We start from the raw sequence: 26611 nt of genomic DNA on the forward strand, positions 1-26611 counted from the left end.
TATTTTTTTTCTGTGGTTATATACTATAGGTAAAGGAATACTTTTTCAATTTCAAACACATGCAGTGACAGACCTTTTCTCTCCAAGAATAACTCAGCTGTCAAAATCAATGTGAGAATGAAATTTGCCACATGGTGTAGTTTCAATAGAATGTTATTATTTAAGCCCTATTTGATTTCATTTTTTGACCATTTGTATGGTATAGTATAATTTTAGGGTCTTCAATCAATATTGGTTATAGAGAAAGGGCGCGGTGTTATTCAAAGCCTGTGCATATTTAAAATGCCATTTTCATTATTGCATGTAATTGATTTTACTTTTCTAAGAGAGCCAAAAAGAAACAAAAAACAAACAAACAAAACCCAAACAGTTTTTATAAGGGAATTGGCTCCTGGCTTATTGACATCAGTCCAGTTCTCTCCTTCTGGTGACAGAGAAGAGGAAATTCTCTTTTCATTGCTTATGTGGATAAATTCCTCTATCCCTGTGTCAGAAGATGTGATAAGGCAAGAACCAGGCTGAATATTTAGCACTCACCCAGCTCTTTTTCTCTGGATGCTTATTCTCACAATGAATCCAACTCTAATTTTTTCCATATTCACTCTGTATCTCTTTTAAACTTGGGGATGCCCATCAAGCTTCTATACTGATACAAAAGCAAGGAATATTATTGAGCTCTCTATCTAATAGTCATATGTTTTTAGTGGTAGCAGTATAGTGCCCTAGACTTTGAAGTTCTTAGGGACAGGACTGTATTTTTGAGAGTTCATGGATGTAATAAGCACCCAGTAAATAGTTACTGCAGAATGAATTAATGACACACGACTAGTTAAGTAGCAATGAAATGTCATAACTTTGATTCTAGAACTAAATTTGAACACAATAATCCTTTCAACATTCTAAACCTTCTTAAATTTATTAGTATAATAAATATCAAATGTGCATAAGTTATATCGATGTTCTACACACCTTAGTTTTAGATTTCCTGGGAAAGAGACTTCAAAAACTTCTCTAAGTTTCTCTTTTTAATTTTTGTAACCTAAGGATATAATAATCATGAAAAATGAAAGGGAAAATAACGATATAAAAATGTACATGTAGCAATTATGAGGGAAGCAGAGCTTTATTATTATTTTTAAATCTATGTAAAAATGTACCTAGAGGGAAATTAAAGAGAATTTGCTAATATCTTTTAAACAATTTCCTAGACCAAATAGCAATTTAGCAAAAGCAAATTCCTGGATTTTGGTGTTAAATAAAATTTAAAATACATCTTTCTTTGCAAACATTATGGCTTTTCAGGAGAAGTTATGTGATAAATGCTTGAAATATGAGTGGAATATTAGGATTTTGATCATCTATGAAAGCCACTTAACAGAGAAGTAACGATATTCTTAAATAAATTTGAACCTTCCATAAATATAATAGAAGGTGAATTATTATATTGCTGTAGATTTCAAAACAAGCATGGAAAGAAACCCTGTAAATTTATATTTTTAAATCCTGGTGATCTTTAATGAGTTTTTCCTGAAAATCACATTAAATGGATCAGCAGATGATTTAATGATAACTTAAATGTTTTGTATCTGTGTTTACTCATCCATACAGAAGGCAAATTTCCTGTCAGTTTAGTATGTGACTCTTAGTAAGTGATATTTGGTGTGAATTTTCCTACCTGTTCAGATTGTACTATCACAAGTTTAAAACTAGTTAAACAGAATCATCCTTTTGCTGAAATGGAACCATCAGCAACTTTTTTGAAGTTAATGGGATTATGTTAGTTTAGTTTTATTGCGATCGTTGATAAGAGAAAGAACACTTCATGTGTAATGAAATACTGATAAGTGCTGTCATTTCATCTTTTCTTATGATTACAGAAAGCATAAGATAGGCCTTTAAATTGATATAATATTTTTTTTACTGCATTCCACATGATCAGTTATACGTTTTCCGATCTTTTCTCCCTGGCTAAAATAAATAATATGGTCACATGTAAACAAAATAAAATTATACTAAGATATGTTATGATGATTTTATTCTAATGTTTATAAAATTAATGTATGTCAATACTTTATCAGTATTTTGAATTTAGAAATCTAGATTAATTGGAAATAATTTTAATATATTGTGCTTTGATTTTCAGAAAAATATGAATGCATGGGAATATTCATATAAGGAAGTGATAAAGATCACAAATCAAACCAACAAAATTATTTTTTATCTTTCAATGAAAACATAGAAATTAAAGGCTTGTATGGGAGTTCTTCCCCTTCTCCATAAATATTGCCAAAAATGGGAATTTTTTTTTGGTGACTTTTTAGATATTTGAGGTAGATAAGATAGATACAGATAAGTAAGTAGATGATAGGTGATGGGTAGATAGGTAGGTAGGTAGATAGATAGATAGATAGATAGATAGATAGATAGATGATAAATGATAAATATAGATAGGTAGAGAGATAGAGAGAGAGGGAGAGAGAGAGAGAAAGAGAGAGAGAGAGAGAGGGATGATAAATAGACAGATAGATATGCATCCATATTTTTGGTATTTGGTTGTCGGACAAAGTTTTTTAAATGAAAGAAAGTAGCATCAGCTATAATATCTTCTTTTGCAATAAAAAGGAAGGGGAAATGTATAACAAGGCGGACGGATGGCTTCTACTTACCCAGTTCCTCTTGATTTGCAGACGGAGGGGCTAAGAGAAACATGTAGGGAATAATGGCTCAACAAAGAAATGGAAAGTCTGATGCATTAAGAACCATAACTGTCAATCCTGCACCACAGCCTTTTTTGTAATTTCCCTTTGGCTTTGCCTCTTCTGTAAAAAACAAAACAAAACAAAACAAAATGAATTTCCCTCATATTGCCCCATTACAGTCCTATATCCTGTTAATTCACCCTCTCTACACCTCCACCTCCCAGGCCATTTCCATGAGTGCCTGGGTTGCATCCTGCAAATGCCAACAGAGAGCTGGTTTGGACCATACGTGAAAAGGAATTTAAACCACAGAAACCTATGTTCAGTTTGAGGCTTCCTAGCCTTAGTTATTTTGTTGCCCATTCTCTTATTTTATTTTCCCTTATTTTTCATCCTTATAACTTCCTTCAGATGAAGAGAAAGTGGCAGAAAGAGCATCCCCTGAGCCAGAACTGAATCTCAGGCCTTACCAAATGGAAGTTGCCCAACCAGCCTTGGAAGGAAAGAATGTCATTATATGCCTCCCTACAGGGAGTGGGAAAACTAGAGTAGCCGTTTACATTGCCAAGGATCACTTGGACAAGAAGAAAAGAGCATCTGAACCAGGAAAAGTTATGGTCCTTGTCAATAAGGTATTTAAACAACACATAATATAACATTGTCTATTTTCATTTTATTATTTTGAAGCATTTGTATAGTGACATTTGTAACAATGGATCACGCCAATATAGTTTAATTGGGAAAAATGTCAAAGTAAGTATTTTATTTTAAATCTTTGTCTTTCCAGTTATACGTAATATCAAAGTCATTAGTCTTTAAAGTGGAATTTTTCTATAAAACCAAAACATTAAATCAAATGTAACCGATATAGAAGGAGTATATTTACCCAGATATTCTTTAAGGTTGACTGGTACTAATTTAAGTTATCACTGCATGTAAACATAAATGACCTCAAAATGTCACTGGAATATAGGATCAAATATTGTCGTCTAGAATCATTTAACCATTGGCTCTTTGTCAAAGGTGGCAAGTGCTCTTTACTCAGAATATATATAATTTGGTTTGAGGATAAAAAAAAAATTAAGTAAATATTTAGCAGATTTGTATCGAGTTAAGTAGATAAATAATTTTCAAAGATTTATATATATGTAATTATATATATAATTATATGTATATCAGGTAAATGCAACTGAGATTTTCCTTATTTCATATATTGAGATATTTCAAGGCCATCTTCATATACAGGTATAAGTCTTTCATTTTAAAGAAAATCTAGTGATTTGAGCTTTATTCAAAAAAATGAGAGTTTAATTTATAAACTTGTAAATCAAGGCTATTAATATTTACCATTTTATGGAGTAAAACTGAGTATACTTTTTCTATGACTAGAAACAATCTTTTTTCCCATTACTTATGATAACTAGATTCCCAGTTATATCATTACAGAAAATAAAGTAATAGACTATGCAACTTTCCTGTATATTTTGAGTTTCTATTGTGATAAGAGTCTTAGTTGCAACCTGTTTTTCAATACTAAAGAAACACACTCGGAATCCATGATCTGAGTGATTTCTGTTATGAAGTTTCAAATGCATTCTGTGTGTATATGCTAAGCCTAAAGACCTCTTCTTTGTACTTGTATGCCCACCTCCTCCAAAACATATAGTCTCAAAACTGAGGTACTATTCTTGATATATCTGCTTCCTTTACTTCCTTTATCAGGTTACAGCGTCGTAGACTAAGAGAGTTGAAAAAGGCCTTTAAGATCCAGCTTTTATCCATTTTTGTAGTAATGGTGATACATTAAAATTTTTGTCCATAGCTTTTCATATATTTTCTTTATTAAAGATATTATCTTTTGGAATACAGTAAATCTAGGTGTGAATACTACTACCTACCAGTAGTTTGACCCTAGACAAATTACTTGCTTTTCAGTTTAGTTTCCTCATCTATAAAATGAATAAAATAATACTACCCTTTGCAGTTGTTCAGAAGTTTAACTTAGATAATCTATCTAAAACCTAGGAATGACTAGTGAATCCTAATTCTTTCTCCTACTCCTTTCTTCTCACCTTCATAACTAATGAAATAGATTCCTTTACCAGTCGGCAGGGTTTTAAATGTCACTCAAAACCAAAACCAAACAAACAAACAAAAACAAAATTAACTAGATTTGAGACCATGTAAACTGTTGTTCTTAACACCGTTTGATCATTCTCCCATTTCTTTAAACTTATTTTCATCATCTACCCTCTGAAAGAATTCTTCTTCTCTACATATATATACCACCTCCTCCAAAACATATAGCCTCAAAACCGAGGCACTGTTCTCGATATATCCGCTTCCTTTGCTTCCTTTACTTCCCTTGTCAAGTTACAGCATCGTAGACTGAGAGTTGAAAAAAGGCCTTTAAGATCCAGCTTTTATCCATTGCCAAGGGACTCTCTCACCTCTGCCTGAATAATTTTTAATGTCAAGGAGGTACCCCTTCTAACAAGATAGTTCGATCCATTTTTTGAACAAGTGACACTGTTTGAAAGCCTTACATATATTCATCAAAATCTGTTTCTCTGGGATCCACACTCATTGGTTAGAGTTCTTTCCTTTGTGAATATACAGAGTAAGTTAAGTTGTAATTGTCTGGGCTGATTACAGCCCTTCACATGGAGAAGGCAGCAGGTATGCAACTCCTAAGGTATTTTTTTTTTTTGCTTTTTGTTCTCTGGGATATCTCCAGGCCTTTTTCAAAAAACAGTTCTTCATACAACATAGTTTTCAAACTTTTCATTATCCTGAGTGCTCATACTCATACATATATGACCCTCTTAAAAACAGTGTCCAGAGTTAGACAAAATATTGTAAATATAGTCTCAGCAGTGCAGAGTTTAGGAAAAGTGAGATGTGGCATTTGACCCATGACTTGGCTTGCCTCTCTCACCACCACTCTCACCCACAGACTCATCTGGAGCTTGCTAGAACCTAATGAGACTAAATTCTTTTCATTTGAAAATCTTATTTTTGTGCAGTTAATTTTTGAGCCTAAATATAATTACTTATGTTTATTTCTTAATGCCATTCATGTTGATTGATCAATTCAGGTGTCAAGTTTTTGTATGTATCCAGTATGCTTTCCTTTTTGTAATATATTCTAGTCACTAATCTTTCATCCCATTGGATCCAGGTGATTGTTATGAATCCGGATGTGCAGCCATGTTTAAATGTTAAATTATCCTCATTGTTGTATTAATTACATTGCTATGCAGACATTTAAGGACATGAGTCTAATTCTTGCTCTGTTTCCCCATTGTTTTTCCCTAAGAAACACTAAAAGTCCCTTCACTAGTTCTCTCATCTATGTCATAAATTTTTGCTTTATTATCCAATTTCTTTGAATTTTCAAGTAATTTCAGCTTTAATTCTTTTTGATTGAGTCAGGAAATCTCTGGTCCAGTAAGTCAGCATAACCTGTATTCCATATTTGGCCCAATAACAAGGTATTATAATCCCTATCTCGAAGGGATAAATTCTGTTCTCTAATACCATTTACTTTCATCTCCCTTTCTCCATCCTTTCCAAAGTTATCGCCTTCAAATACAGGGAGAAATGAAAACACCACCTGTGTTCCCAGACTTTCTATTTCCTATCTAGGGCTTCAACATCATGAGAGATAAATCCCAGGTTCCTTCAGATGCTATGATGCAGCCCCATATGATTCAGCAGAAGTGGGTAGCAGTTGGGTTTGATTAGTCTTGGCAGGCGCTCTGTCACATCTCAGGAAAAGGCTCCAGGAGGACCACACACCTCCCAATTAGCCATGTCAGACTAGCATCTGGCTTTTTCTCTGTCCTTCAGTAGGAAGTCAATGCCACCCAGAGTGAGTATCAGGATTTCCAACACCTGCTACCTCTCATGACAACTTTTTTTGTTCTGTGGATGAGAAGATACTGCTTCTTTGAAAGGTCTTGACTCACTTTTTATGGGCAGAACATCAGGTTCCTATGTCACTCAATGGTGTAAAGATTCTTAAATCATTCAGTAGCATGATAAAGACAAATGAAATGCAGATCCTGTCCTCAAGGAATCTACAGTCTAGTAAAGAGAGATGTGTATTAATAATATAATAATACTGTGTTACACTTTACATTATCTTGTTAAAACCACACAGCTACTCTTTGAAGTAACTGTAATTATCCCCATTGTACCCATCAGAAAACTGAGGTTCTAAGGCTTTAATTAGCTTGTCAGGGATCATCCAGCCAATAATCAGCAGAACTGAGACTTGAACCCTTTTCTTCTGAAGTCGACTGGTCTCTTTCCACCATATTCACTGCTAGAATAAAAGAAAGGGTGAAATATTAAGGAAGTGTTCTGAATACTGGCAATATGTCAGTCTCTATTTCATTTAATTTCACAACAACCCCACCACAGGTTAACATTATGCTCACTTAATGTAGAAATGGAAATGATTGAAATGACTAACTTGTCCAAGGTCACACAATAAGCAAGTAACTGGAGTAGTTGTTTTCAGAGCCAACTTTCTAGATCATGCTGTTTCTTTCCACTAAATTTAATTTTCATTCTTTTCCTCAGAATACTTTTTCTTAGATTATCACCTCTGTCTTCTATAAGTGCAATGAAAAAAATATAGTTGACCCTTGAAGAACATGAGATTGAACTATATGGGTCCACTTATACACAGATTTTCTTTCAGTAAATACTATAAAGTTATTTTCTTTTCCTTATGATTTTCTTAAAAATGTTTCCTTTTCTCTAGCTTACTTTATTGTAAGCATACAGTATATAATACATGTAACATTGAATATGTGTGTTAATTGACTGCTTATGTTACCAGTAAGGCTTCTGGTCAACATTAGACTATTAGTAGTTAAGTTTTGGAGGAGTCAAAACTTAAATGTGGATTTTTGATTGTGCGAGGATTCAGCTACCCTAATCTTGTCTCGTTCAGGGGTCGACTCTAGTTCTAGAAAAATGAATGAGAAATGACTTTGTAGAAGAAAGAGAAGAGATGTGTTTTTCAAATTTCAAAGACTTAGATGTCATATTGAAAGCTTCATAAAAGTGCAGCTTTCAAGACAGTCTCCAGGGATATTCCCTAGATTCAGTAGTTTTTGTGGGAGGCATAGGAGTTTGCATTTTTCAAATCTCCCAAGTGATTTTTGCGGCAAGTAGACTAGAGAATTCACTTTGGAGGTGGGAGGACACTAACTGAAAGTTTCTCTTCCTATTCAATATGCCCTGTGTTATGATTTTCCACTTGCCAAACTCGATTCTTGATTTTAAGTCCACTTTGCTCATTTGGAATTCATGGATTCCATTTTACCCCTCTCTGCTCTATCATTTCACTCTTAGAGGCTTTCATCATTTCCACTAAATAATAATACAAAGCAGTTTTCTTCATACACCATTCTCCCCAACCAGCGGAATCAGCCAGCCGCTATTTTGCATATAAGTAGGGCTCACCCCAAGTAAACAAATGGATAACACGTGTTTTGCAAAGCAGTGGAAAGATAACCACTGATCACATTATCTGGTAATTACATTATGAGAAATATAATGCATATTCTTTAATGCTTGCTCTTGAAATTCTTCCTGTCAACTGTACAGCCTGAGACTTCCACTGTATAGATTCTCCTAGGATGACCTTCAAGATGGCCTGATTATTTTTTTCCCCTAATGAAGGAAGTATTCTGAATTACTGGTAATATATAGCATTGAGGAATCAACTCAGCCACCTTCAGCAGACAGCACAACATACAGAGTCAACTAAGAAAACTCTTTTTTTTTTTTTGCTACAATGCAACAAATCCTTTAATATTATGAATAGGTTCAGCTATTGCTGAAACTAGTCATTTCTAAGTTTAATTGGGGCAAGCAACTAGATTATAGAGTAATGCTATCACTGGGCACTATGAATGCAAGATTGAAGAATTAACAGTCACCCCTCAGACAGAAGACTAGGTGCAGAGTTGACTGTTTCTGGAGGTTGTAGTCTTAAAGAGTCTTCCAGTTGCTTGCCTGCAAAGATGAGCCTGTCCTGGCCAGGGTAGGGGATGCCTTCTTTATCCTAATTGTGGCCCTCACATTTTCCATAGTATCATTGGGTTACACCTCCAGAGTGATGATCTTGAAGGTCAGGATCTTCATAAAGATTTGCATTTTTGTCTGTTAGTAAATGCAATGATACCGTGGACCAACAATCAGGTCGAGTCAACTCAATGCCAACACACTCTTACTCGACAATGCCAGTCACTGATGACAGAATTTCATCTCTTTTGCTAACCCTCTTTGTTGTTTTGTTATTTCTTAGCCACCAAAACCATTTCAGCAATCCATTCCTTTACTTCACATACACTTTTCTTGGCTGTGTATTACCTCCTCACTTTTGGCTCCCAGCTCACTCCAGTCCTTTAGGCACATTGCCTCTCTGGCCTGACCCCAAAATAAATAGGAGTAAATCAACCCTAAATGTAACAAGGGTCCTGTGAACTGTTATACGAAATTTAAAATACTCTGCTTGGTGTTCATAGCTCTTTATAGCCTGGTCCTGCTCTACAAATTCAAAATTTATTTCTCATCCAGCCTTAGTTTTAATTTATCTCTTCACTGACCCATGGCTTACCAGATTAAAATTTCTCCTAAACCTTTCTTTTGAGCAGTCAGTTGCTTCTTCCTATTTGCTGTCACATTGTATATGTTTCCGTGAGACAATTATTATATAGTGTTGTAGTAATTTGTTTTCTTTAGTCTGTATTTATGTGGTCAACCATATCTTAAACATCTGTCTTCCAGTCACAACGTCTGTACCTATTAGGCATTCAATAAGTTCTTATTGACAGATGAATGAATGGAATGATGAATAGAGTTTTATGCATAATTAGCTGACAATGGCAACATCTCTGTTAATGCTTGACACATAGTACGCCTTTGATCAATACTTCTTTCACTTTGATGATGCTCTCCCTTTATTATCTATCTATCTATCTATCTATCTATCTATCTATCTATCTATCTATCTTATTTATTTATTTAATCTTTTGACATTTTTAAAGGTACCATTAGTTGAACAGCTCTTCCGCAAAGAGTTTCAACCATTTTTGAAGAAATGGTATAAAGTCATGGGATTAAGCGGTGATACTCAATTGAAAATATCATTTCCAAAAGTTGTCAAATCTCATGATGTTATTATCAGTACAGCTCAAATCCTTGAAAACTCCCTTTTAAACTCAGAAAAAGGTGAAGATGATGGTGTCCAGTTGTCAGGTGGGTTGAATTGTTTATTTTTGAAAAAAAGAATTAGTGTTAATATTAATGATAGTAGTAAAGGCCGTATTTTTTAAATAATTTTTTAAAATGTTGATTTAAAAAGATGAACTTTGGTTTTTATTGTCTTTGTTGCCTAAGTTTCATTAAAATCCTTCTATTTCCTTGGGGAAACAAAACAAAAAAATTTGAAAAGTTTTTATTAGATCACTGTTCTACATTAGAATATAATTATTATATCAATCACTGGACTTTCCATTTACTTCTTAATTATATGTACTGACAATTTTGTTTTATATGCTAGTGTATCCTATTTGATCTGCCTTCTCTACAGAACAAAAAATATAATTTTTTTTTATTTTATTTTATGGGGAATGGAAAGAGAAGGCAGAATAAAGAAAGGGAAATAAGTACAAAAAACCATAAAAATTAAATGCAATGTTAAAACATGGCAAAATTATCCCTTTTTAAATAGTGTAGTTTTCATTTGACATACTAAAAGTAAAATTCATCTACATAAAATTAAACATTATATTAAAGAACAAAAGTATAATCTTGAGAGCTTTGGGGAATAAGCCTGGGTTTGAATTCCATCATACTTTTTAAATCTGTAAACTTTCAAAATTCGTCAATTAAGCAGAGACAATGTCTAACGGAAATAGTTTCATGATAAATATACATGAACTTTTGTATGTACAGATGACTGGGATAGTTACGTTTCCCTCTTAAAAAGTAAAAGAGGGCCATACCCACATTCTGCCCAAGAAAAGATATCCCTATGGCAGCTCAGTTTACTTTTTTTTTTTTTTACTCTACCTTGCTATATAGACAAATGAATCATTTGCATTTTCTTTAAGACTTTTCCCTCATCGTCATTGATGAATGCCACCACACCAATAAAGAAGCAGTCTATAATAACATCATGAGGCGTTATTTGAAACAGAAGTTGAGAAATAATAAGCTCAAGAAAGAAAATAAACCAGTAATTCCCCTACCTCAGATACTGGGACTAACAGCTTCACCAGGTGTTGGAGGTGCCAACAAGCAAGCCAAAGCTGAAGAACACATTTTAAAAGTAAGCCGTTAACTTTATGTATTACAATAAAAGTCAAAGCTAAAAGAAAAAGTCAAAGCTTACTTGGACATAAGGTCACGTCAAAGTGCTATGGAGTTTATGACAGAAGGTATTCCATGATTATAAGTTAAGTGAAATCTATTTGTGTTAGTAGTATATTCAATCTTCTACAAAACTGTAATATGCATTAATAAATAATTATGAACCAGGATAAATTATGAAAATATTGGATAGCTGTTATAATTAATGAAAAATAGGGTGAATGAAATATTGTCTTTTAAATATCTACTCCTATTCCTAAACTTAGTCATCTATTTGATATCAAAATATGCATAAAACTGTGGAAGTTTCCAATTTTCATCCTTATTCCATGAATTTCAAAATTGCATATTTTTTACTGGGTCTTTTTTGTTCTGTGTGATTCTCAGATTCTGGGGAATTCAAATTAAATGGATAAATGGGGATACGAGAACCTTTAATTAAAAATATATTGCTTGTCACTGCCCCCAAATGGTAACAACACATAAAATACTTTGGTTGATCTCAAGTGTTAAATGAATTCGGAGTTACCCAAGAAAAGTGTTGACATCAAGCCAATAGCATTTGTATTTTAAATCCCTTACTTTAACTTGAATTAAGTGTAGCATAGAAGGAGGAACAATTACCTCCATCTATGCTACACTTAATATATAATTTATTATTGGGATTTAGGATAACTTCCAATCTAGATCCAGGTACAGGCTTTGCAGCTTCACATTCTGCTCTTTATGCATAGAAGAACATGGTATTATGATCCATGGATGTCAAAATGGCCTTTAAAATGCTTTATGTAATAAGGTTTTCTTATAACCATTCTCTGCTAATATCTACAGGTTACTCTTTCCACATCAGTTTTTCTAGCTAGAAAATAGAATTTAAGGAAGGAAAATAATTATACTTCTTCTCTGGAATTATTTACCAACTGATTTAGAAGCTCCTTTTACTCTATCAGGACAAAAGTTGTTGATTATTGGTTAACCGGATCCACAGTAAAGCAATGCTAAAATGCTATATATAGCAAGTAATGTTACCTACTTCTTACATGAAAAAAAAATTTACATAGTATCAATTGAAAGGGAAAACTAATTATTTAAATAATTGAAAAATGTCTCCTTTCCAGATATGTGCCAATCTTGATGCATTTACTATTAAAACTGTGAAAGAAAACATCGATCAACTCAAAGAACAAATAAAGGAGCCATGCAAAAAGTTTGCAATTGCAGATGACACCAGAGAAGTATGTGCTTAATATTTTATGTTTATTTGATTGGTGCTACCATACTCGATTGGAAGATGCAAAGACATTTTACATTGGCCATCTGAACAATATTATTTTAAAGTTTTACCAAAGAAGTTACAGTTTTATACTTTTTTTATTGAAATTAAAAACTACTGCTGTGAATTCTCTCTTTCATCCTTTTTTTAGTTTTCTAGTTTATATGAAGAATAGATCAGTAGTTATTGTCTACATATGATTTTACAATAGTTTGTTTTATCCTTTTCTACTTTCTTGGAGAATTCTAGGATTGGTTTTCTGACATACTACAGAGCCATTTTGTTACGACCAGATTACAGTCGACAATGAAAATGAAAATCCTACCAAATTTGCATGTTTACTTTCTTAGGAAACTCTGACATTGTAAAGAAGTGAAATACTTACTTTCATGGCGTTTTGAGATGAAAATTTTCAGATGATAAACACCAAAAGCCAGTTTGGACTTTATAACTAGTACATTATGTTAATACCTTTTTTTGTAAAATTTATAAAGCATGATAAGTTTTAGCTATATGTCCTTGATAATAAATGTTATCATTGAAAATATACCTCATAAGAATGTTTGAATTAAATAATGTGAAATATGTGTAATAGATAATATTTCATTTGAAATGTAGTAGGCACTAAACCAACATGAGTGACCAACCTTCATAATCATTTTTTTTTTTTAATTCTGAAAGAGTAGTGTCGTCTCCAGCTGAACTAGTACTTTTGACACATTTTATTTTCCCTCACTTTTTGTTACTTATTCAGTTTCATTTGATAAATTTAAATGTGTGTTCTACTTATAAGCATTAATAAAACAACATTCATAAGATATTTTTATTTCATTTATTTTTGGCAGGGAAGTGGGCTAGGATCAAGTCTCTGGGTGTGACTTAGGATATTAAAAAAAAAAGAATGTGCCATCTTGCTCTTTAACTTTTATCATACTTTTATTGAAATGTAACAAAAATACAGAAAAGCACAAATTCACAAGTGTACAATTGCTGAATTTTCATTAACTAAATACACCTATGCAACCAAAATCCAGATTAAGACACAGAACATTTCCAGTACCCCAGAAACTCCTCATTCTTCCTTCTAGTCACTGTACTAGAAAGATAACTTCTAGCACCAAAGATGGATTTTGACTGATTTTGAATCTTGTATGAATGAAATCAAATAATATGCACTCTTCTGTGCATATTTTTGGCGTTTTTCAAAACTTTCTTGACTTTTTATTTTGGTATAATGCTGGAACCAGTTCTTTAAAGAGAAATGTTCCTTAAATTAAATTTCAGGCTTTCTAAATAATGTGACATTATTTTAATAAGTTTTTAAATTGCTATTGGTATTTAAGGTTTATATCATTCATTAATTTTTCTTTCGTAAAATTTTTAAATTGGAACTTCCAGAAGTGGTACATGGCGTTGGTATGGTTGTGTGTCTTAAGGGTAGAGACTCTTAAAAGCAAAACCGATAAAAAATAAATGTACAAAGAGATGATCAGAGATTAACTTATTACTTTGCCTAGACAAAGATTCTGAATCAAATTAATTATAATATGGAAATTATTTTCACAAAGATAATGTTATTCCTTTAACAATATAAACATGTAAGAATATGTGTATAACTTATTTTTAGGATCCATTTAAAGACAAACTTCTGGAAATAATGACAAAGATTCAAACCTTTTGCCAAATGAATCCAATGCCTGATTTTGGAACTCAACCTTATGAACAATGGACCATTCAAATGGAAAAAAAAGGTAATTTGGGTTCTGACCCAACACTTGTTTTATTTCATGTTTATGCCAAAAATTTCAAATGACTATATCATGTATTCCCAAGCAAACTGAAAACAAATGGAATTTCTGTGTTCTAAGTAGGACAAGGATAAACATGTTCTAATTCCTTATCTAAGGAAAGAGGCACCAATTCATTCATTTTCTCTTTATCCAGTATTTCGCTTATTGTATATTTAAAATATTAAATTAATATTAACAGCTTTGTCTCCAAATGCATACTCAACCAATATATTTTCCATGCCATTTCTCTGACTCAGCATGGATCAGGTAAGTGTTCTTGCTGATGAAGAACTCAAACAGAAAATCTAGGAGTTAGAAAACTTGCCCCCTTTTAGTTTATGACACTTTTGAGTCTTTACTTGCCCATTTCAAAACAAGGTGAAACCTATGTTAGAGTCAGTATTGTAAATGTATTCAAGTACGCAGTACAACATGTAGGGGGTGTGTTCCATCATTATTTCACTTTACGCAATATATTCTTTTGTAGCCGCAAAAGAAGGAAATCGCAAAGACCGGCTTTGTGCAGAACATTTGAGGAAGTACAATGAGGCTCTACAAATTAATGACACAATTCGAATGATTGATGCATATAATCACCTTGAAACTTTTTATAATGATGAAAAAGAAAAGAAGTTTACAGTCCTAGAAGATGATAGTGATGATAGTGATGATGATGGTGGTGATGGTGATGAAGATAAAGATAATGAAAAGAAACCTTTGAAATTGTATGAGACAGATAGATTTCTCATTAGTTTATTTTTTGGTAAGAATCAGTGTGACATTTATTGCATGGTTTCATAAGTTCACCTCTTCGGTAATAAACCCCTGCTTCTCAAGAGCTCTCCAAAAGATTCTCTTAAAATAATCTTTCATTTTGAAAGAAGAAATTCCACTCATATTGGGATTATTTCTAATTGATGTAACCAGATGAGCCATTGTGTGATCACAATCAATCACTTGGTCATTTTTTTTTTTTTTTTTTTTTGGTCAAGATGACTACAATACATTTATTTATTAAATTAACCTGATTGTTAGGCATAAGAAAAAATTAAGTGTAGTTGAACTACACCTCAGTGCATCATTACATAAAACCTTACACTGTAATTATTTACATGTTTTACTAATTTAAACTAATTATTTCATAAAGATAACAAGAAGATATTGAAAAAGCTGGCTGAAAACCTAGAACATGAAAATGAAAAGCTGACCAAATTAAGAAACACCATAATGGAACAATATACGAGAACTGCGGAAGCAGCAAGGGGAATAATTTTCACAAAAACACGACAGAGTGCATATGCCCTTTCTCAGTGGATTACTGAAAATGAAAAATTTGCAGAAGTAGGCGTCAAAGCCCACCATCTGATTGGAGCTGGACACAGCAGTGAGTTCAAGCCCATGACACAGGTATAAACAGCTTTTTGTATTTCTCTTGTGCTGTTATTACTCTTTACAAATTAGTTATAGTCTTTTTTTGTCATCACTCCACAGATAATTTTATGAAATGAAGCACTTGTCCTTGAAGTAAATTGTGAGTTTTAATAATGGGTATTTGATAGGCTAAGCATTATCCTAGAAGGTTTTTTTTCACATTCTTAAAGGAACTTTCTAAAGTGAATTTTTTTTGCAAAAATGATTAACATTTAAACTTAGTAAGAAAATAAAAAACTGATTACAGTATAATTATTGTAACCAGTGGAAAGATCCAACCTTTACAAAAATGTGTGCTTTACAATCAGAACTATGTAAAATGTTTGCACAAAATGAGATCTGTAAGGGAACTTGGAAAAATTAAGACATTTGATATATTAGAGATTTGAGATCATGAGAGATGTTCTTTTCTTTTTAAGATTTTATTGTTTTGTTTTGTTTTCATTTAATTGTACTACTTAACATCTGCACAGTAAAAAACACTTAGGAGAGAAAAAAAGCACTTATAGACAGACATTACAAGCATGGATGAAACAATGTGGCTCATTAGAATAAAATGTTCTTCTGAAGTCATATTGATCCTGAGTCTTTCTGGATAAGGGGACACCTCAGTTCTATTATGGTGGTTGTCATTTGGTCCACTTCAGTAAATGAAATCTGTTTCAGTGTTTGCTTAAAAGAAAAAGCTCTTAAAAAAGTCCACTATGACTCTTGATATACAATCTACACGTACTTTTGTTGAAGTTGCCTCTCAAATTGATGCCAGAGAAGGCATTGCTTTTCATGTGTAAGGAGTTTGTTTCCTCCCTTGTGATGAAAGCTAGTTTACTTTAGACATTTTCCTTTTTGTCCTAGCTTTTAGAAAGCTCACAGGAAAAATCAAAGCTTAGTTTCACAGTTTCTGTGTTAATCCTTACAAGTGATACATCTACATACTTTCACTCTTGTTCCTGTTTTCCAGTTTCTATTATGTTACCTATAGTGTTATGACTTTGATTGTCTGTGGCCTCAGTTCCTTTTCAAAAAAAGGTGGAGGTACAAACGGAAAGTAAGTTTTCAAGATACTTTTTACACCATACCCTTTTCAGACTTGGGGGCTGCATGCCAAAATGTAGAATGAACCCCCTTCCTTACTCCCCACACCCTCGCCTTGTAAATTGAGTTGGATTTACTGGAAGAGGAGTTAGGCATCTACTTTATGTAATTTGAAGATGTGTCTGAAATTCTCGATATTAAAGTTACTCTTTTGAATTAAGGCATATGCATCTTCTGTTGAAATCCAAGGACATGTAAGTTTTTAAAAGCAGACATGAGCACAAGAGGGAGAAATTATCAGAGAAGACTGGAAAGGGAGGTTTCTGTACCATTCCCCAGCAGTTAAGAGTCAAATAAAAGCATATGCTACTTTTGAGGAGCAAGAAAGAGAACGGGAGAACACACTGTCAGTCTGACATGTTTGTTTTTGGTTAATGTATGAAGGCAAAAGGCAGTGTGAATGTGCACCAGAGGCCACCTGGACCCACAGCTTTGGTGAGCGTGGTTATGAAAATAAAATTATTGGCCACTGGGCTAGGTTTATGCTTACTCATTCCTCTAATTCAAGGGCCAGAGAACCTATTCATTTTATGTACTTTCAAAATTCAGAGTTTTTTCATTTAATTATAATTGTTTTAATCATGTTTTTAATAACATTTTTATATTCGTATCATCCGTTTTAGCAGATAATATATTCACTTTTTTCAAAATTAATAAGGCATGGGGCCTGTCACTGTCCTCCAGTTTTTAAGCTCCCCTCCTCGCAGGAAGACAATATATGCAGTTTCTGACATGTCCTCCCAGGAATATTCAATGTCTCTTGCTTGAATGACTTTTACAATGGCCAGATGTATACAGTGTGTGTTATCTTGGTGACTCAAAACTCAACAATTTTTACAAGTATCATTGTATCTTATTCTCTGAATATTAAAGATTCCGAAGTTAATGTCATGAAAAGCAAAGCCCACTTAAGTTTCTCATCTCTTCCTTTCTTCCTCCCAAGTTGCCTATCAATTTATTTCCTTGGCATAAATAATGGTCTTTCCACCTCCAGACCGGAGGATGGAAATATTTTTGTTATTGTGCGATAATCCCAGATTGGAAATCAAATGTTGTTCTCACCATTATGTCTTTGTTCAATGACAAAAACAGATGGCATCAAATTTGTGTATGATCTAATCCTTTGATTTACACTGACCAGTTGCAATTTAGTATTCCTTCTCCTAATTAGAAGATTTTAATGTGTTTAGCGACAAAAAAAAAATAATTTATTAAAATTTTTTTACAGAATGAACAAAAAGAAGTCATTAGTAAGTTTCGCACAGGAAAAATAAATCTGCTTATCGCTACCACAGTGGCAGAAGAAGGTCTGGATATTAAAGAGTGTAATATCATTATTCGCTATGGTCTCGTCACTAATGAAATAGCCATGATCCAGGTACATTCAAATACCTCTAATATGTTGTTTTTTTTAAATTTTGTGTTCTTATTTTCATTGTTTTATTTTAGTAAAAGAGCACACGTAGTTTTTTAAAAATATAGCTGTTTTCCTACTGAAAGAGAAATCATTTTACAGTGTACATAAATATTGAATTATGTTGTATACCTGAAACTAGTATGTTATATGTCAGTTATATGTCAATTATACCTCAATAAAAGCAAAAAGAAATCTTGAAGAGCTGTGTACTACTGCCTTTTATATTATTGTTTACTTCATATGACAGCCAGATACCTGTTATATTTTTAAACAACAACAATTCTTCTTTGGTTGTTATTTCTGAGTCCTAAGACTTTTTTGGGCACATGACACTGGCCCCATCTGTAAGAGTCAAAATAGGAGTCCTTATTCCCAAGATGTCTCTGAGCCCCAGCTGGACCAGGAATCTGAAGCATGGCGTCCCACAAATGTCTGACAAAGTAACATGCCAAACCTTAGGGAGCCCTGCTGTTTCTGCATTTTTCTCCCTTATTCTTTCAGCTTTTGTATATTTGAAATTTTTCATAATTAAATGGTGGTGGACAGAGTGGATGGCAGATATATACATGAAAAAAGAAAAAAATAGTGAAATGTCTCAGTTTTTGTTTAATTTTACTTTATCTCTTACCCACACTATGTTAACAATATAATTATTACCTCTCTTTGAGTATGCTGTGCTGATTAATAGATATAATATTCTTCCTATAAAATTAAAGTATTTTTTTAAATACTTTAACTTGCATCCTCGAGTGGAAGGCATAGAAGACCAAGATAACCAGACAGCCACCAAATTAAGAAGTAATTGTATTTTAGGAGTTGATTTGTTAGTCAGTTATTATTACTCAGAATGCATTTTTCATGAGAATAACCTTATAGTTGGATTCCTGGGCCAGGCCAAGGCACATAATTTTCTGTTACTCAAAATTTATTACTACATTTAGCATGTTTTGTGAGAAAATGTGCTCAAAATCCATTGGAGGATGTTAGAAACAGGTTGCACTTTCCACAACCCTGGTGTCAAAGTGAGAGATGCCCCTTCTCCCCATTCATCCCTCCTACTGTCAGGGAGTGGGGCTCCCCTCATCCAAATCACTGATAATGGTTCCCGGGGTTTGAGACATGGGCCCTAGGGAGCAGAAAGACTGGACAGGATGGTATTGTGTGGTTGAAGCTTTTGAGAGCTGGCATGGGAACCTAATAATCATCATCACTTGAGAACATGCATTAAATGCATTTGAGTTTGAAATAGCCAACTTATAAAGAATGGATAATAACTAACTTTACAAAGAATAAAGAGCTCATTGGAAGGCTAGGTCACTGAGCAACAATTGTCATTCAAAACAAAAATGGGGGCGTTCACAGCAAGGCATAGCCCTTCATTTATATGATTTCTCTATGTTCTCAGGCCCGTGGTCGAGCCAGAGCTGATGAAAGCACCTACGTCCTGGTTGCCTGCAGTAGCTCAGGAGTGGTTGACCGTGAGACAGTTAATGATTTCCGAGTGAAAATGATGTATAAAGCTATAGCCCGTGTTCAAAATATGAAACCAGAGGAGTATGATCATAAGGTATTGTTTTTGGCCTCCTGGATAGTTTTCATATTAAAATGGTTGCATGTGGTTGCCATTGATATCTTTGTGGCTGAGTCTCCAGACAGAAATTGTGCTGAAATATAAGTTCCAGTTTGATGAGCTATGCTTAGTCCAGATTCACACACAAAGAAGCAAGATCCATAGTGTGCAGAAATTGTCAGGGAGACAGTCTAGTGGAACCAATCATAAACTTTGATAATATAAATTTAAGATGCCCTTGACCTGGAAAGACTAGTGCAACCCACTCATTCAGCCTATCCTGATAATTTTGGTTTGGATCAATCTGTTTGTACAGACACATTTCATTTTTTTTTAAATTGCAGAAATATTTATGAAATGCATCCTGTATGTCAGGGAGCATTCTAAAAAACAGAGAACATGATGACAAACAACACAGATAGACCCCCCGCTGCATGAAGATTACATTCTAGTGGACATGGTGAGATTTGAGGAGGAGAAACAATAAACAGAAATGAAGCAAGAAATAGAGATTGGCGCTGGAGATTTTTGCCCCTCTATTTCCAAATGCTTTAGTATCTTGAGGATGATGTGGGAAAAGTCACTAGAAGGGTACTTTAGACTGAGCAGTTGGGGAAGGCCTCGTAGAGGGAGTGACACTAAGGCTAGATCTGAACAAAAAGAAAATATACATATGTCATCTACTGCATCTCAATTTACTAACATAGAGTTAATTTGAGTAGTGAGAAGACTACAGTGAAGGAAAAAGTATTTCTACAATATTTCAGGAAATCCCCCATACCACTGAATTAAAGACTGTAAGTACTATAATAGCAAACAATCCATTTAGAAGAAAATTCACACCCTTGCATATGTGTGTGAATGTTAGTTTCTTAACATTGGAATTGGCTCTTTCCTAAATAGAGTTTCACGAAAGGGATGCTTTCAAATTGGTGTGCATTTTGCTGTAACCAACTCCAAGGTTTCCTGGCCAGGTTTCTACACAAACTTATATTTTAAAACCCCCTTGAATATAAGGAAAACCAAACATTTTCTGGTGTCAAATCAAACATTTGTGGCCAAATAATGCCACTAGAAAGTTATTGTCTTATATTTAATGTCCTAGATGAATAAAATCAAATGGATGTTTTCAAAAATTGATGTTTTAAAACTAGTTGTATTGGGTAAAGTCTAGAGCAATCTCTGAAGTTTATGAGTCTATTTTTTCTAAATAATTTCTAGAAATTTTGAGGGCCCCAGAATGACCTACGTTTTTAGTTTTCCTTTGGCTAAGTGATCTGCTCTCCTAAAAACTACTCCAGGTGAACGAACTCAGAGAACTAATGGCAATGATATGGGGCACATGCTACTCTGCTCAAAGCCTTCAGCGGACATTGCTATTAGGTTACAGCACTCTTTTCTTCTGATTTGAGAATCACTCTCATTTACTCAATGTTCAGGCAACCACAAATAAATGGTTAGAGTTGACACATTGGCGAGGTTTATTTTCCATGTTTTATACAGAATTTATACATAACCGAAAGCTTCTTAAAATGAAGATCGAAAACGTTTTCCCTGGCATTGACTCAACTTTTTCTACATTATTACATTTTATTTGGACTTAGACTGATGTAGCTATGCTTTTCATATGTTTATTATAATTTAAAAATTTATTTTCCCCTTTATTTCCATATGCTTTATTATTTTGAGTTAATCTTTTTGTTTCTGATGTCCTGGTTACATATCCATACATCAGCCTTGTTTTTTTGTTGTCGTCGTTTGTTTGTTTTTTTATTTTTCTTGTCACACTCATAGGCATCTCTTAGTTGCCTACATGTATGAGATCCTGTGCCAAATCATCTTTTAATAAGCTCACTAAACCACAAATTATCTTGCAAGAACAACCTAGTTAAACTTTTAGAGAACAGAATACTTCAATTTATTGTATTAAATTTACTTAGGAAATTAGTCTTTGTAATTCTCTGATTAAACTATTCCTTAGTCCATAAGTTTGCTTGCAAAGTTTTGTTCTCTTTTCTGTGTTGAATATGGCTGCCTGAATCAAGGCCTAAAATATAAAGGCAAGGGCCAAGAAGTTGGGCCCTTCAGCTTTGTTCAGTACTGATGATTTATTTTTACTGAAAAGGTCCCATAGGTCTAAAGGACATTATTGGTTTCTTCTACAATTTAATATAAATCTGTCATTTACAAAAGGTTCAGTTTGGAGGTAAATCATTCAAGAACCAGATTTTTCTACTGTGAAGTTGCGTAGGTATGAGAACTAACCAGTCTCTAGTTCAAGTTTTGTATCTCTCATATGCTAGATTATTTCTGTTATGAAATAAGTTTTGCCTCCAGTTACAGAGCTTGGAATACACAGCATAAGGGCCTATTCTCCCACATAAAGAATGTGGGTAATCTAGATTTATATGCTAGCTCCATGATGTCATAAGGGTCTCGGGCTTCTTCTATCTCTCTCTTCTCTGCCCTTTTAGTATTTGGCTTCCATTTTCAAGGTCAAAGATACCTTTTAGAGTTTCAGTTGTCACCTGCACATCCTAGGCAAAAAAAGCAAAAAGTACACATTCCAGCTATCTGATATGGAAGGAACCTTTCTGGAAATACCATTTAACATCTTCTTATGTCTCATTGACCACTGGCTTGGAAATATAGTTACTTAACCCACATATTTTCACCCAGAATAAAATGGTAGTTCTGTTCTTAGGAAGAATGGATGCTGGATGGAAAACTAGTAGTCTCTGCTGCAAATGTGAAAAGAGGAAATTTCACTAAGGAGATTTCATTAAATGGTGAACGGTCTGGAAATTATAACATATGAGGAGTAATGAAAGAAACTGTGAGGATAAGAGAAGACAAGACTATGTCTAATGTAGTAACAGTGTTTAGTTCTTTAAAGAGATTCATAATGAAGAAAGTTTAGATTTGTTTTATGAGAGAATTAAAATTAGTTTGGGGAGGTAGGTAGAGGGAGAGTTCTTTTGCTGAATATTGCTAAAGACTTTCTCACAATAGAACTTTTCTAAAATAGAACAGGCTCTTTTTTGACAGTTCCACATTTCCATTGTTACAGGAAGGCTTATATACTAAATTCTGTATGGGCCATTGTTTCATTAATTTTATTTCTAGACGATAAGCCAAAAGTATATTTTCATAACTATCTAAGGTCTCTGAATTCAAAGAGACTTACATAAGTGAAACTATGAAAAAAATTGAATGTTTTTTTTTTTTTCGACACAGATTTTGGAATTACAGATGCAAAGTATAATGGAAAAGAAAATGAAAATCAAGAGAAGTATGGCAAAGCATTACAAAGAAAACCCATCATTAATAAGTTTCCTCTGCAAAAATTGCAGTGTGGTTGCCTGCTCTGGAGACTATATCCATGTAATTGAGAAGATGCATCATGTCAATATGACACAGGAATTCAAGTAAGTCCAGGAAGACTCAATTTTACATTTCTTTATAAGGTGTGAAGCACCTTTTATTGCAAATGTTCTTCCAAAGTAGTACAAATTAAATTTATTATTTTTCAGAACTTCCTTTTTTTTTAGCCCCCTAATTATATCTCTATTTCAAATGTCTGTTTTTCAAATATACTGCACTGAGGCTGGAGGGAGAAGAATAATACCTAACACTATTTTGATCCAAAACACATCAATTTGTGTATTCTCATATTTGTTCTCAAATTCTTGAACAACTTCAGTCTAGTTAAAATAATCAACTGACTTAAAAGGAGGCACAAAAGCAGATGCCCCTTGAGAGGTGTGTATGGCAAAGGGGCATTTGCCTGAAGATCTGGAGAAGCAGGAGGGAGAGAAGGAATGAGATGTGGGATAATGCATGCATGTGGATGAGTTTCAAATTCAACAACCTGCACCCATGGGCTGCGTATTTGTCCTTTGCGAATTCTCAGGGATATTTCTTACCCTTGATAATTTTAGGAAACTCTACTTTACAAGAGAAAACAAAGCACTGCAAAAGAAGTTTGCAGACTATCAAACAAATGGTGAGATCATCTGCAAAAACTGTGGCCAAGTGAGTAAACTGCTGTGGGTTTATTCGTACTTTGACCAAAAGGATTCTTAATTGAATGTGCATTTATTTTTAACTCTTGCTCTTTCTTTTGTTTTCCAGGCTTGGGGAACGATGATGGTACACAAAGGCTTAGATTTGCCTTGTCTCAAAATAAAGAATTTTGTAGTGGTCTTCAAAAATAATTCAACAAAGAAACAGTACAAAAAGTGGGTGGAATTACCTATCACATTCCCTGATCTTGACTATTCAGAATATTGCTTGTTTAGTGATGAAGATTGACATTTGGGTCAAGATTCTTTTAAAAATATGATTATAATATTTAATATGATTTGATTAATGTTTTTGTTATGCTAAAGAACTGATATAAGAATAAAATAATTGCTTTACTCTGAGATGAGCTGTATAGAGGACAACAGTATATCATACTTCCGATTGTTCATTTTGTTTATGGACAAGAGTAAAGAAAATCTATGTTTAATACTCATTAGTGTGGAATAGTAGTGTGGAGTACTGTGGAAAAAATGTTGGTATACAAAGAAGAGTATAAGACACTAATTTAGTCCTAATTTTTCAGAATAAAATTAAGCAAATTAGTTCATCTTTCTGAACCAGCCTCCTTATTGGTGAAATGGTTATAATATTATCTGCCTTTTCTTTTATTAGTTTTCTATCATTGCATAACTAATTACCACAAACTTAGTGTCTTAAAACAACACACATTTATTATTGCACATGTTATATAGCTCAGAGGTCTGAGGAGGGTCCTCTGCTTAGGATCTCAGAAGGCTGAGATCAAGATGTCAGCCAGATGATGCTCTCATCTGGACCACTCAGGATGAATCACTTCCAAGCTCTTCCAGGTTGTTGGCTGTCATTTCCTTGCAGCTGTAGACTGGGTTCCTGTTTTCTTGCTAGCTGTCCACTGGGGATCACTCCGAGCTCCTAGGGCTGCCCTCACCACATGGCTCTTTCATAGCACAACTATTGTTTCTTTGAGGCCAGGCAAGCAGAAGAATCTCTCTCTATATATGGAAGGCCTAACTAATATGGAAGTTTTAACTATAATCACAGGGATAACTATTATGTCCTATTCATAGGTCCTGCTCACATTCAAGGTGAGGGGATTTTTCAGAGCATATACCAGCTGGCAGAAATCTTGGAGGCCTCTTAGAATTCTACCTCCCACACCACTTGCCCAGTTTTTTTCACTAAGTGATATATGTATACATATGAAAGCACTTTGAAAAATATGAAGCACCATAAAAGGCAAGATATTGTTTAAAAGCAGCATCAGCTGGCTTAAGGCTTACTTCCTCAGCTTTCTCTCCAAGAACACAAAACTATTCTCAAGAATTTCCTAACAACAGAAATAGGGGCTAACCCCAGACTGGTTATTAATATGTATAAAATGCTGGTGTCCAGGGTTCACATAGGATTTAACAAGGACCAGATACTGGAAGTTATTAGAGAATTAGGAAAAAATGTCTACCTTCGCTCCTCTCTAGCCTTAGGCAGAAGAGTAACCTCTTTTGTGGCTGTGATATTTTCAGTGTTTCTAAACTAAGCATTTGGATATGAATACAGGGTCTAACACTTCAGAACATTCTCTCAGTAGACAAGTAGCCTCTGCTAGCATGGAAGAGCCACATGACTGAGGCAAAGCCACAATGACCATTTTAACCCACACTTATCCAGTCTCACAGATGTTCCATTCCATGGAAACAGTTACCTCCTCTGACTGAGAAGAAACAAAATGTTGGAGGGGACAAAAAGAAAAATTTTCTGTGGTTTTGATGGATTAGTTAAATTCAATCTAACGATAGCTTTGAATCTCCATAATTCTTAAGCAAAGATGAATATTGACCAATCAGAATTCTTGAGAATGCAAGAGGGTAAAAAAAGATTGTGGTTTTCTTAAAATACTTTTAAAAATTCCAGCTGAAACCACTTAAAGTATTACTGTGTTGTAAAATATTTTGGAAACTATGCAAGAAACCAAATGCATAAAATAGCTAATTTATACTACTGCAACATATGTAAACTGTTTTAAGGTGTCAATAAATATCGGATTTTTTGGTCTTTGTTTTCCGGTCTTAAAATACATATTTCAAATAGTCTAGTTCTTTAAAATTTTAAAATACGTGTTTCAAATAGTATAAAACTTAATATGAGATGGTACCTGAAAACCCAAACTATGGTGCGTGTACTTCAAAAACAATTGTAATAATTATAACGTTTTGATTGATTATTACTGAGCAGTTTAATACTCATCATTTTTTATGGTCATTTATAGAATATGCTCATGACATGTAGTCATTAGCCTGGAGTTGGAATTCCTGAGTTTTAGTCCCCACAGAACCTTCTGTTAGTTGGGTGACTTCGAACGACCTCATCTCACAGGACCTCTGTTTCCTCTCCTGGAAAATAAGAGATTGGATTAAATCATATCGAAGATCTCTAACAACTTTAGCATTCTCCTAGTCCATGCTTCTGTATCTTTGGCTGCTTTCATTTTAAGACCTTGTCTAATACTTACTGAGTACATTTCACATGTGAAGGTAGCTCATATTTGTTAAAGGACATTGCAGGGGTCTCGCAGAACAAGTTATACTGGCTAGAGTCATGTGTCTCAAGGCACGTTTGAAAGGCTTGAAAGTGTCAGAGAATTAGGGAACAACATGCATTTCTAAGCCAACTTTGTGGATATGAAATGTGAAATTTTATACCAAAAGTTTGAGACCATTTCAGACTATATGAAATTAAAATGCAGTAACTTATAGTTTATACAAATATCTTGACTGTAAGGCAATGAGGCAACTCAAAAATGAGTAAGAAATGGTTTCCTAAAGGACAATTAGTACATGTCATTAGCAATTGCTGATAATGAGAAACGCTATAAGAGGT

At 33.8% G+C, this 26611-nt stretch overlaps 1 protein-coding gene across 1 annotated transcript in view; it reads left to right on the forward strand.

Moving 5' to 3' along the window:
* Positions 1-25789, forward strand: part of IFIH1 (interferon induced with helicase C domain 1) — a 51344-nt gene extending 25555 nt beyond the window's left edge. The window contains exons 5-16 of the mRNA XM_016146434.2: positions 3111-3331; positions 9770-9980; positions 10838-11055; positions 12215-12331; positions 13997-14120; positions 14647-14922; positions 15307-15566; positions 17914-18063; positions 19508-19669; positions 22910-23100; positions 23614-23707; positions 23807-25789. Coding sequence (XP_016001920.2) covers positions 3111-3331; positions 9770-9980; positions 10838-11055; positions 12215-12331; positions 13997-14120; positions 14647-14922; positions 15307-15566; positions 17914-18063; positions 19508-19669; positions 22910-23100; positions 23614-23707; positions 23807-23986 — 2204 coding nt within the window. The 3' untranslated portion in view covers positions 23987-25789. The remainder of the gene's footprint in view (positions 1-3110; positions 3332-9769; positions 9981-10837; positions 11056-12214; positions 12332-13996; positions 14121-14646; positions 14923-15306; positions 15567-17913; positions 18064-19507; positions 19670-22909; positions 23101-23613; positions 23708-23806) is intronic.
* The last annotated feature ends 822 nt before the right edge of the window (positions 25790-26611 follow it).

The sequence above is a fragment of the Rousettus aegyptiacus genome, unplaced genomic scaffold, assembly GCF_014176215.1.
Source record: "Rousettus aegyptiacus isolate mRouAeg1 unplaced genomic scaffold, mRouAeg1.p scaffold_m13_p_2, whole genome shotgun sequence".
Classification (NCBI taxonomy): Eukaryota; Metazoa; Chordata; class Mammalia; order Chiroptera; family Pteropodidae; genus Rousettus; species Rousettus aegyptiacus.